Source organism: Theobroma cacao, chromosome 9, assembly GCF_053813885.1.
Source record: "Theobroma cacao isolate CCN51 chromosome 9, ASM5381388v1, whole genome shotgun sequence".
Taxonomy (NCBI): domain Eukaryota; kingdom Viridiplantae; phylum Streptophyta; class Magnoliopsida; order Malvales; family Malvaceae; genus Theobroma; species Theobroma cacao.
This window is the reverse complement of record NC_142647.1, coordinates 39,876,254-39,889,410: the sequence shown is the minus strand read 5'-3', so window position 1 is coordinate 39,889,410 and position 13,157 is coordinate 39,876,254. Positions and strand designations below refer to the sequence as shown.

General features: G+C 29.8%; 1 protein-coding gene across 1 annotated transcript; it reads left to right on the top strand.

Annotated features, from left to right (window-relative positions):
• Positions 1 to 12,434: 12,434 nt before the first annotated feature.
• Positions 12,435 to 13,129, top strand: LOC18589763 (histone H3.2). The gene has a single exon (XM_007014880.3). It carries the CDS (start codon positions 12,544 to 12,546, stop codon positions 12,952 to 12,954), a length of 411 nt encoding a protein of 136 aa, XP_007014942.2. The 5' UTR covers positions 12,435 to 12,543; the 3' UTR covers positions 12,955 to 13,129.
• Positions 13,130 to 13,157: the final 28 nt, after the last annotated feature.

Sequence of the window (13,157 nt, the reverse complement as noted above, 5' to 3'; positions counted from 1 at the left end):
TGAGCTACTCTAGCTTGGGTGGGGCCAGTTTGAGTGGCTTATAAGTTAGGTTATTAATTTTTAATGAAAATATAATTATTATTATTTCAATAAATAAGGTTTAAAGACTAATTAAATAATCCCATTATCAAAAACCTTTTTTGTATATAATTAAATTAAAAAGAATTAATAGCCTCCTGCTTGCTTGTCGTGTTTTTGGTCTTGTTCCTCCTATTTCTGCTAAAAATGAGATTCCATCTCTTCATTAAAAACATAAAAAGAAATTCAAGTCTCATGCTTTTTCCACCATAATATTTGTATTTATAAAAATACTTCTATTATTCTTTATATATATATTAGCTCTAAAATTTTTAAACTCCACGGGTAAATCATATATGTCAGCCAGTTAGCTTGCGCCTTGGGCAATGCAAAAGATGGTTTTGCCTACTTAAATATTTGTAAACATACCAAAATTAATATTCTATGCACACTTATATTTAATTTTCAAATATTATAAAATAATCTAAAATTCAAACGGAAACTATCATTAAAAATCCAAACTTTTTAAAAACACATATATGGTAAGTAGTACTATAATTATAATATATATATATATATATATATCTCTTTTAATCTTGCCAAAGTTATTCATTCGTTCTAACCTTTTAATTTTGTTACCAAACTCTTTCTTTTATTCAAAGTCATTCTTACTAATTAAACTTAGTAGTTACATTTGAAGTAAGTTCTAGGTACTTGAAGTATGCCATTAATTGTAGCACAATTTAAATGTCTAAGTATGACTTAACAACTTCTTTAGCCTTTTTTTTCCTTATTGCTTAGATTCAAGTTTCTTTAAGGATGTCTCATATCAATCATAGGTCAAGAAAAAATTATTGAAACATAAATAAAAGTCTTATACTTTTTTTTTTATAGCAAGTATTAGAACAATTTAACTACATTAGTTTAGGCCATGCAATACTCAAAGTATCAGCTAATAACAAGGAAACTAAACCAATAGGAGGGGATTCAAATACATGTAACCTCAAAGATAAATTGTCATTATGGGTGGCCATCTAGTTGGCACATTGATTTGCTTCACGATGAACGTGAGACAGTAGGCATTCTCAATTCCTTTGAAGCAGTATCCAATCCGGTTATATAGGGTTAAAATACCCTATAATCGTGTTCGAGTAGTAATTTTACTTCCCGTATCGGGTTTAGGTAGGGTTCATATATCACCCCTTGGGTACCCGATACCCGAACTCGATTATATATTTTTTTTTACTTTTATGTTATTAAAGACAAACCCATATTATTAATGAAATTAATTCATAAAACTATGATTATTAATTAAATTGTAATATCTTTTAATACATATATTTTATATATTATGTTAATTTATAAAGAATATAATTACTGTTGTATATATACTTTTAGTATATATACTTTAAATATAAACATGTTTACTTTCTATTTTGTGTTAACGTTATAGAAATTATAACTTCTAAAATTATTGCTTATAATATATACTTTTGTGTGTATAAACTTATAAAATATATACCTATAACGAAATTGTAAGATTAGAATAATTTTTTAATATAATTATTTTTTTTAATTTCATGGACAAACCCATATAGTTAATTAAACTTGTAATGTTTAAGTTGTTGTTTGAATATTTGTTTTTAATTATTTAAGTTGATATTTGAGATATTTGTTTTTGATTATTTAAATTTAAATTTTATTATTTATGTGCTTTTATAAATTTAATTATTGGTGAATTATATGAAATATGGATGAAAATATTATTACATATAGATACGAGTACGGATTCGGGTTCAAGTAATTGGGTATCCATGAAGAGTATTTTAATAATTTTTTAACATAATCGGGTTTTTAAACAAGTTCAGATAATTATCGAGTAGTGAGTATGTATTAAGGTTTGGGTTAGGGTAATAAATTTAAAAAATATTCAGGTAATTATAATGTTCAGGTACTCCATTTTCTAATCGGGTTCGAGTACCTCAAAATTAGTGAGTACCCTACCCGTTGACATCCCTAAATGCATTACTCTACTTGTACAATTTTTAGAGAGCTATCAAGGAGTCCGTCTCCACTTATACCTTTTTGAAGCCTCTTTCCCAACAAAGTTTTAACCTTTGGTAGAGTGCCCATAACTCGGTTGTCAATGAAAATAAGACTCCAACTTTATATGTGAAGCCAACAATCCAGTTGCCTTTATCATCACAGATTATACCTCCACCAGTTACTTCCCCAGGTTGGCCCTTCGCACTGCCATCTACATTAAGTTTAACATATGATGGCCATGGCTTTTCCCATGCAATCAGCACCTTGAGCTTAACTCTTCGTTGTTCACGGCTATATTGTCCCATGCCTCCTTAGCTTTTGTTTAGATTTGCTTCCATGCATTACTTGGCCAGATAAAAGACTTAACATAAATAACCAAGTTATGCCAAAACCATACAAACCATATAGTATGCACAAAAATCAATCTCCATGTAACATTCTCAAAGGATACATCATTTGATATGTTCCACAACATCCAATCCTTCAAGCTCAAATCAAAGAATTCACTATTAATAAGTTCAGGTCTAATCTGAATCCATAAACACTTTGATGAGATACAGTCCCGCAAAGCATGTATGATTGTCTCCTCAGCAACTCCACAATTTGGACATGAAATAGCTATGCTTGTGATCCTTCTATTTTAACCAGGAGAATGTAGGGAGAGAATTGTGCATAACACACTAGAGAAACATGCAAACCTTCATGGAGCTTTTAAATTTCTAGATTTTCTTCCAATAATTTTCAATAATTGTATTAGTCCTCATTTGAATCTAGTATGCTGTCTTAACTGAAAATTCACCATCATTTGTCATAAGCCAAACTTCAATATCACTATCATCACTCAAAGGATCTATAAATGTAACGGCTATCATATGAACAATATGAATAGGTAAGACCTGTTCAAGGTGATGAAGATTCCAATTTCTTTCTTCATCATAAAAACTTGCAATATGTAAATCGGCTTCTATGTCAAAAAGCTTTATAGTGGAAAAGTTTATCAAAGGTCCACATCTTAGTCATACACCTATCCAAAACTTGGTTAAGTGACCATTACTGATGTTCATCCCAATACCTTTCTCTAACATTGATCGTGCCTTTAAAATGTTCCTCCATATACATGAGTCTGTAGGCTTGGCTTACACTATCATAAAGTCTCTTACTCATAAATATTTCATCTTTAAAATTTCCACCCAGAAACATTCTTTATCTTGCCAAATGTTCCACCCAAGTTTAACAAGTAGAGCCAAATTAAACTTCCTAAAGTCTCTAATCTACAATCCACCATCCTCTTTTGATAGATAGATTTTTTCCCAGCTTATAGCATGAATATTCTTTTTTCCTTCCAAGTGTCCCCAGATGAAATTTCTGTTGAGACAATCAATTTCTTGAATAATGTTTCTAGGAATCAAAATGGTTTGCATTAAATAAGATGCCATAGAGTTAGCAATATAGATTATACCAATGCAACCCAACCCGTTAGTGATAAATTTTTATTACTCATTTTGGACAATTTTTGCTTCACTTTGTTCACCAAATCCAAGTAAGTTAATCTAAAGACTTTGTCATGAATCATAGGTGCCCCAAAATATTTACCGAAATCTTTTATGAGAGGAATTTTGGCTACCTTGCTTAATAGTTTAGCTTTTCTGATGCGGACATTAGAGGAAATTAGTATCTTGGATTTCTCCAAGCTTTCCTTTTGTCCCGAAGCTTCACAAATCTATCAAGTATATTCATTATAATCTTGACTTGATTTTCTATAGCTACACCAAATAGCATCAAATCGTCAGCAAAGCATACGTGAGAAAGACTAGGGCCATGCCTTGTAAAATTGAGTGGTTTCCATTACCCTTGTTGCACAGAATATTCTATTAAATGTGAGAGTTTCTCTAAACACATTACAAATAAGTAAGGAAAAAGGGGATCCCCTTGCTTGATTCCTTAAGATGGAGAGAAATTTTTTGTATGACTACCATTCCAAATAATAGAAAAGGTTGTAGTCTTTACGAAGTGCATAATTATATTTATCCAAGAAGATGGTATCCCAATTTCCTCTAGCACCTTTTACAGAAAATGCCACTTCAAACGATCATAAGCCTTCTCTAAATCTATATTTATAGCTAAGGCCCTTTGCTTTCCCTTCATCATTCTCATAGTATGTAAAGCTTCTTGGACAATTATAATATTATCCATCATCCATCTCCCTGGTATAAAACTGGTTTGTGTCTTGGCAATAATTTTGGTCAGCAATGATTGTAATCCATCAATAAGCACTTTACTTATAATTTTAAGTGGTACTGTACATAGACTTATTGGATGAAATTGTGTAATTTTCTTAAGTAAATTAATTTTTAGGATAAACGTGATTAAAGTATGATTTAAATTTGGGGAAAAGTACCTTTATTATATGCCTCATGGACAAACTTTACAAGATCCAGACCAATGCTCTCCCAATTTCTTTGATAGAAGCTAGCTAGAAACCATCATAGCTCAAACTCTTATGTGGATTCATATCAAAGATAGCCTTTTTAACATCTAAAGTAGAAAAAGGCTTTGAAACATCAAACTCATCTAGCCTCTGCCATGAACTCTTCAACAAGGAAAACTTTACTCCATCGTCTGCATATAGTCTCTTATAAAATTGTAGGATAAGATTCTCTAGCTCAACTTGGTCATAACACCATGTGTCATCCTCGCGCTTAAGTGTTACAATCTTCCTTCTGTATTGCTTTCCATTACCTATCGCATGATAAAATTGAGAATTAGCATCACTATATTTCAGCCAGTCAATTTTGGCCTTTTGCTACCACATAAGCTCTTCTTGATAAATAATTAAATTATACTCTTCAACTAAAGCAACTTCCAAGTTTTTAAGATAATCATTTGGCTTTTTGTCAAGGTGCCATTGAACACCTTGAAGTCTTACCAGTAAATTTTTTTTTCCTATTGGATAAATCACCCAAGGACTCATATTTTCATATGTCCAATGCATCTGTTAATTTCTTCAAGGTTAAAGTAAGATTACTATCTTTGAAATTCCAAGTTTCTCTCACAACTTTATCAAATCCTAAATAAGACAGCCAAGCCTCTTTAAATTTGAATCTTTTGTTCTACTATTTGTATGATGAATTACTTTGGCACTGCACTAAAATAGGATGATGATCAGAGTGAGCTCGATGGAGGTTTAATACTTGAGTATATGAAAATAAATTACAATAGTCCTCGTTAGCCACTGCTCTATCCAATTTTTCTCTAGTGTACGCCAAGACATCTCTTTTTTTGCTTCGTGTCTATTTTAGTCTAGATGCACCTAAATTGCAAAAGCTACAATAATTTAAGCAGTTAATCATCTAGTTACATTAAGAAAAATTCACGTTATGCCTCCCTATCTTTTCATCAGCTGAAATAACTTGGTTGAAATCTCCCATTATCAACCAAGGCAAATAATGTAGTTTGCTAGCTACGCATAGAGACTGCCAGAGCCTTTTCTTCTCTCCTACCTTAGGACTTCCATAAACTGCTGTTAAAAGCCATTTACCTTTTGATGTTGTAACTATAGCATGGATTAATTGTGATGAGTATGCCAATATTTCAACCTTTAATGAGGCTTCATCCCACAACAACCATATACCCCAAAAAAAACCATTTGCCTTTACTCTAAAAAAATATGTAGAAATCTAATTATACGACATATCTTATTTGCTTTATCATCAAAAATTCTTGGCTTTAAGATGATTACCAATTCTAATTTGTGGATTTTTATCACATTCTTTACATTCTTAACACTTCTACAAGAGGCTGTTCCTTTCACATTCCAACTCAAGATATTAGTCATAAATAAATAAGTAAAGAAGAAGAACTAGTAATAATACTATCAAAACATCAATAAGAACTAATCTTGCATAAGAACATGTTTTTCTTCTTCCAACTCCATAGCTGTTGATGAGGAACAGCCAAATGTCTCATCTATAGGATCATTTTTGGTTTGGTTAGTTTCTTTTTCACGAGTAGTACCATTTACTCCCACCCATAAGTTGTTAGCAGTAGCTTCAAAGGGTAAGGTATTAGTAAGTGCAAGATTTGGCCTGGCCATTTGAAGGCTTCCATCTGGTGACTTATTTGTACCTGCTTCTTTATTCATTAATTCATGAGACAAAGTAACGACATCTAGAGGTCCAATATTGTTCTGGATCTTGGCAGCATTATTCAGTATCGAATTTTTCTCTGAAAAGGCTATTTTAATGGCAATAAGGTTGATCTCTATTTGAAATGTTGGTTGATTGTTGCAAAGATCTCTTCAATTCTTTTTATCAATCAAGCTAGTTTTAGTTTTATGAGATTTGGCTACCATTGGCACATGGAGTGTTTGTTCTAACAATTCAAGGATCACCTCCTGTTCATCATGATCATCCTCAACTACATTAGCAAGTAGAATCTCGAGCTTGACTTTGGGTTACTTGTAGTAATCTCTTCATTGCTAGTTTGCTTCCCTCTAACCTTTGCTCATTCCTCCATTCTGTTAACAACATTCTTTCTATAGCTCTTTTTGGCTATCATCCATGGACCAAATCTAGAGGTATTAACATCCTTCACAAGGTTCTTACTTGATTCATCCATCTTTAAAGCTTGTTCTTCAGACAAACCTTCATTCATTCTTTGTTGCACAAGACAAATTTCTGTAATATGACCAAACTTGCCACAATGAAGACAAAGCATTTTGAGTTCTTCATACTCAATTCTCTACCATTGCCCACTAATGTAGACCTTGGACGCTAATGGCTTAGTAAGATCCAATTGCATACACATTCTGACAAATTTGCCTCTAGTGGCATAAGAAGTTGTCTTGTCTATCCTTAAGGTTTGTCCCAACTTATTTCTAATTCTTGATAAAATTTCTCTGTCATAGTACCTAATTGGAAATAGAAGCTTCCTTCGTACGAAAGCCTGAAGATTATTTTTTAATGGTTAAATAGTGATCCCTAATGATCCACAGACCTTTAGAAAGAACATAGTTATAGTCTACTCTACTATTGAATCTAAAACAATGGTACCCATTATCAAAGTCCTTTACCTGAAAATCACCAATCAAAGACCATAACTGCTTGACCCTATTACAAAGATAGGTATAGCTAATGCCCCTCCCAAGTAGCTTAACAATAAGAGTATTTCTCCATGGTCCCTGAATTCTTTTTTTCTCTTCTCTATTCAATTGTATGTAAAGGCCTTTGATCACGACTTCATTGGTTTCTTCATTCGAATCAAAATCATCAATTAGATCTCCTTCTTTTTCCGATTCCTTATCAGGCTGTAAGGTTTCTTGGTCTTTCTGCATAAGAATTTTGCAATAAAACGATCTGGCAGTGTTTCCTGCATCTAGAGCCTGATCAGCATCATGGGAAATATTTTGTTGAGTTGAATCTGCATTTGAATCCAAGTGAAACCTTCCTCTTTCTGATCCTACTTTTATTGCATTTAGTTCTTTATTTTTTCTTACTAGCATTGGTGGATCCTTAGTTGGATCTGCCTCCATGAGGCATGATGTGCAAGATTTTCCAATATGGTGTAAGATAGTGACAATCTCTTAATGTGCGCCTATAGAGAAAACCTAAGTCATTAGTATTTTTAATCTTATACTTTTTTAAATCTATTGTATTTTGAATTAGATAAAATAAATTACTGATTTCAAGTTAATAGATAACTAAATGACACCTAATATGAGTGGAAATGCTCTTTTGCAGTGTAAATTATATCTTAAATTTCAAATCATTTATAAGAGAAAGATAAGAAATACAATTGAAATTTTAATATTTACACTCAAATATATTTTTAAATAGTTTTAAATTTATATTCTATATTAACTAAAAGATTTGATCTTTTATTATATTTTGAATATAATGACTTGCATAATTTTAGGCGTTTTTCTATACAATGATTTGATGTTTTATTTGAATTTGGTAAATTACAAAATTATAGGGATTTTCCTACGTGACTAATAGAAACTACCAACATAGTCATTGCATTGCCATTTAAAGGTTTCACCCGATTCTTATGTCGAAATCAAGAACCGGATATATAAGCTTCAAGATCACAAGTTTTGTCGTTACCAAAGAATTTAGTTCGAAAATTAGGAATTGAGTAAAAAAATGAACCAACGCTTCCAATCTTATTGTGATTAGATCAGCCTTTACTATTTACTATGAATCACCTGGATTTTGGATCAGAGTCAAAAAGCACACCCCACATTTACTTAGTATCTCATGCAATTATAAATAGATAATATCTCAAGCTATGATGCATGCATCTAAAGAGGTATATAGTAAAACTTTTATAAATTAATACCTTAAGGACCATAAAAATTTATTAATTAATTGAGATAATATTTAATCGATAAATTAATAATTTATTAACTTATATATTAATTAATAAAAAAAATTATCAAGGTTTCTTTGTTTTTCTTTTCAAAATATTGAACTTTATACATGTGTTGTGTGTTGTGATTATATGAATATTACCTAATTATCGAATTATGAATTATCATTATTTGTAACAAGCAAATGATTGAAAACGTTATGGGAAATGACAAAAAAGATGAAGTTGAAAATGATAGTTTGTATTGGAGCCTGTCTAACTCAAAGATACACTTAAAACAATAATCACATTGCATAATTTTCTCTTACAATATAAGAACACTATACCAGAGTTTCTTAATGTATTAAAACAAATTTAAAGATGAGGTCTAAGGAGATATCAATTTCAAGAAGAAACAAGTAATATTGGAGTTATATTTTATAAAGATCTCCTAATTGAATTATATATATATATATATAATTTTGATATATAAAGAGATTATTAATTTATTTATCAGGTGAGACTTATGTGTTTTTTTTAAATGTGTTATCTTCTAAATTTAGCAAATTATTAATTTACCATGTTAGCCTAAAGTCGTGATCGATGAAAAATATTATTTAATTGAGATTATTAATTTATCAAGTATTGATTTATAGAAGGTTTACTAAAGATAACAACCTTAGGTGATTTATCGACTATTAAATGATAAATGCAATTATCTAACTACTTAACGTAAAACATGGCAAGACGTAAAGGAAATTAACCATTCAACATAAATAACATTTAAAGCTTACTATCATACATATTCTGCATCACCTGTAAAATTATAAAAATAGCCCTTATACTACATGACATGTCAAATGATGAAAATTAAATATTTTAAATTAAAAATCATAAATTATAATTAAAGTTATTTTTATTATTTTATCACTTATTTTTTGGTTATTCGAAAACTCTTTTTGCCAACCAAATATAGAAATAATGTCAGAATAAAAATTATATTTTATAAATCAAATTATATAATAGTTATTTGGGTAAAATATCCTTACCCTCTTAAATTTTGATTGAAATTATACAGAAGTCTATTAGTTTTCGAAATAGACACTCGGTAATAAAAAAATATTTTTCGATGGACATGTAGGTTTAGTCATTAGTCAACCATTTGTATTTTTGTCAACTTGTTGACTTGGCAAGAGTAAAAAGATAAATTTATCCTTCATTAATTTTTATAATTACTATTATATTTTTTATTAATTAAAAAAAAGCTCACCATGTGGGATCACCGGAGCTCCCATGGGGAGCCCCGATCAGGCTCCTCAAAGGGAGCATTGGTGCTCCCTTCCCTCCCCTTTCTTGGTGAGTTGGAGAGCACCAATCGTTTCTCTTTTTTTTTTTTAAATATAATAATAATTTTTTAAATTAATGAAAAAAAGCATTTTAGTTTTTTCATAACTTTTATTAATGGTGTTTGTATTCTTTTGACGAAGTGTTCATTTTGAAAAATAATGAATTTTCATGGAATTTCGATCAAAACTTAAGGAGGTAAGGATATTTTACTTTAGTTATTTTTATCTTATTCTATTCCTATAAAATAACTAACTTTTAAACTTTTCATTTAATTCATAAGTGCTTTATTTATCGAAAATTTTTTTTTGAATATGTTTTTACTTATTCTATTCATAAACTTGTTACTTTTAACAATACTCTTTATAACATATTGAGTTTGGCTTCTCCAAAATTCATTTCGATTTTTTTTTAATTTTAACATTGTTTGTTTGGATTTTTTTATATAAATATAGTTCCAATTTCCATAAGTTATAACTTCGAAAAAGAGGGATAAAATTTTAAATGTTTTTTGTGGTAGGAAAAACAAGTACTAATCATTCAATCAATAAGATTATATTTTCTTACATTAGTATTTCTATGGTGAATGTTATTTGAATAGTCGAGAAAATATTTAAGTAAATTTATTTATTTTAAAATATATAAATAATAAAATAATATTGAATTGTTTTTTTCAAACTTAAATTCTAGTTAAAAGATATTTTAACTCAATGTATATTGATTGGCGGCTTAACTTTCAATTATAGTTGGTTCACTGGTTATCCTAATTTGGACTTCGGTAGTGTTTGGCATAATGGAATTAGAAGCACATTTCCTACAATTTACTTAATTAAATTAAATTACATTATAGTATTTGTTTTGCAATAAATTACTGTAATGTAAGATTGCAATACAATTATATTATAGTCAATGGATGTAATGTTATTACAATTAGATATAATATGATTGCAGTCCAAAATAATGCAATTAGATTGCATTGCACTCTTCAATGTTATTAAAGATATTTTTACCTTTTAACTTTATTACTTTGTTAAATACATTTTGCAATGTTATAATTTGTTTTTTATATATATGTTGAGAGATGACTCTTTGTTACTCTCATTAGCCATTTTCTATTGAATGGTGGATGGTGATTGTCAATAAAATTTATATTGTCATTTAAAAAAAATTAAAATAAAATATATAATACAATAAATTATATTAAAAATGAAAATAAAATATATAAAATTATAATATAAATGAAAATAAAATATATGATATTAAATATATATTTAAGAGATGATATTATCTAAAAATTAATAATAAAAAATACAAGTATATTAAACTTGTATTTTAATAAATAAGGGTAATTTTGAAAATTGACATTATATTCCAACAAATTATTTGTAAATCAAATACTGCAATACTATATTTCCTACGTTTTAATCATTACTTTGTTTATATACCAAACATTACAATGTTATCTCGCTTATAATTGCATTAGTTATAATCATATTACGGTAGCATTTAAAATGAAAGAAGTGAAAGCACATTCCATGCAATATATCCAATTAAATTATATTGCAGTATTTGTTTTGCAACAAATCACTATAATGTAAAATTGAAATGTAATCACCTTACAGCCAATGAATGTAATGTAATTGCAATCCCAAATCAATACAATCATATTATATTGTACTTTACAATGTTATTAAAGACATTTTTATTCTTCAACTTTGTCACTTTGTTGAAAATATTTTATAATATTATAATTTATTTTTTATATAGATTTTGAGAATTTTTTATTATTTTTAGTAGCCATGGTTACTATCGATAAAATTTATATTATCTTTTAGAGAAAAAAATTAAAATAAAATATATAATATAAAAAATTATATTAAGAAATGAAAATAAAATATATAAAATTATAATAAAAATAAAAATAAAAATAAAATACATGACATTAAAAATATATTTGAAAGATAATATTATATAAAAATTAATAATAAAAAATACAAGTATATTAAACTTGCATTTGAATAAATAGAGGTAATTTTAGAAATTAACTTTATATTTTTAGTAAAATACTTGTAAATCAAATGCTGTAATGTTTTCTTCTTTACATTTTAATCATTATTTTATTTATCTATCAAATACTGTAATGTTATATTTATTACAATCATATTGTTTGCAATTACATTATTTGCAATTATAGTACTTGTAATTATATTGCATTATAAAATATCAAACACCAATTACTTGTAATCACATTATATTGTAAAGTACAAATACTAACTTTGGGTCATATATTGCACATTGTATCAAAATTTTGGGGTTTTATAGTATGCTTACTACTATTGAATAAAATACTCCATAAACCATGCTGAATGAACAAGAAAACAGAAATTACTGTCACGGATCATGATCCGTGTGACTTCCTTCTTCAGAGTATTAGCCGTAGATTTGTTATCAATCTACAGCACACGTCTTTTTATTCTCAAATCTATGCACGTCCAAGGGGCGCTTTGATATTCATATCTTATTGGTTCATTTCCACCAGCACACGGATCGCCGACTCCGACAAGAATTGACAACCGTCGATGAATAATATGATATAATCCGACCGTCCAGATTAGTCACTAAAAAATTTCGAAGTTGCCGCGCGCTCTCTCTCAACTTCCTCAATATATGCACCCAAATTCACTTCCCCTCGTCGCCGCTCATTACTGGAATCATCAGTTTCCCTCAACTTTCTCGGTAGACAAACACAGTTTCGATAATCTTTTTCACCTTTCCAGCCAGATAACGATGGCACGCACAAAGCAGACAGCGAGGAAATCAACGGGAGGCAAGGCGCCACGTAAGCAGCTGGCAACCAAAGCCGCCAGGAAATCAGCTCCAGCCACCGGAGGAGTGAAGAAGCCTCACCGTTTCAGGCCTGGAACAGTGGCGTTGAGAGAGATCAGGAAGTACCAGAAGAGCACGGAGCTATTGATTCGGAAGCTTCCATTCCAAAGGCTGGTGAGGGAAATCGCTCAAGATTTCAAGACGGATCTAAGGTTCCAAAGCAGCGCTGTTGCCGCTCTCCAAGAAGCTGCTGAAGCCTATCTGGTGGGGCTCTTTGAGGACACCAATCTCTGCGCTATTCATGCTAAGAGGGTTACAATCATGCCTAAGGATATCCAGCTGGCTAGGAGGATCAGGGGAGAGAGAGCCTAATAATGTAGTAGTAAAAAGCTGTTTCTCTTCTTTCTGGTCTCGTTGAAAGATCTGTTTCTAGAACATCTTTGTTTACGTTTCTTTAAATGTAGATCTCTTGTTTTAGGGTTTTTGTTCTTGAATTGTTGAAATGCAAGGTTGTGAAATCTAATCAGAGTACTTGGATTAGTTTAAATTTTCGATGGCCTTCGTCTTACTCCCTT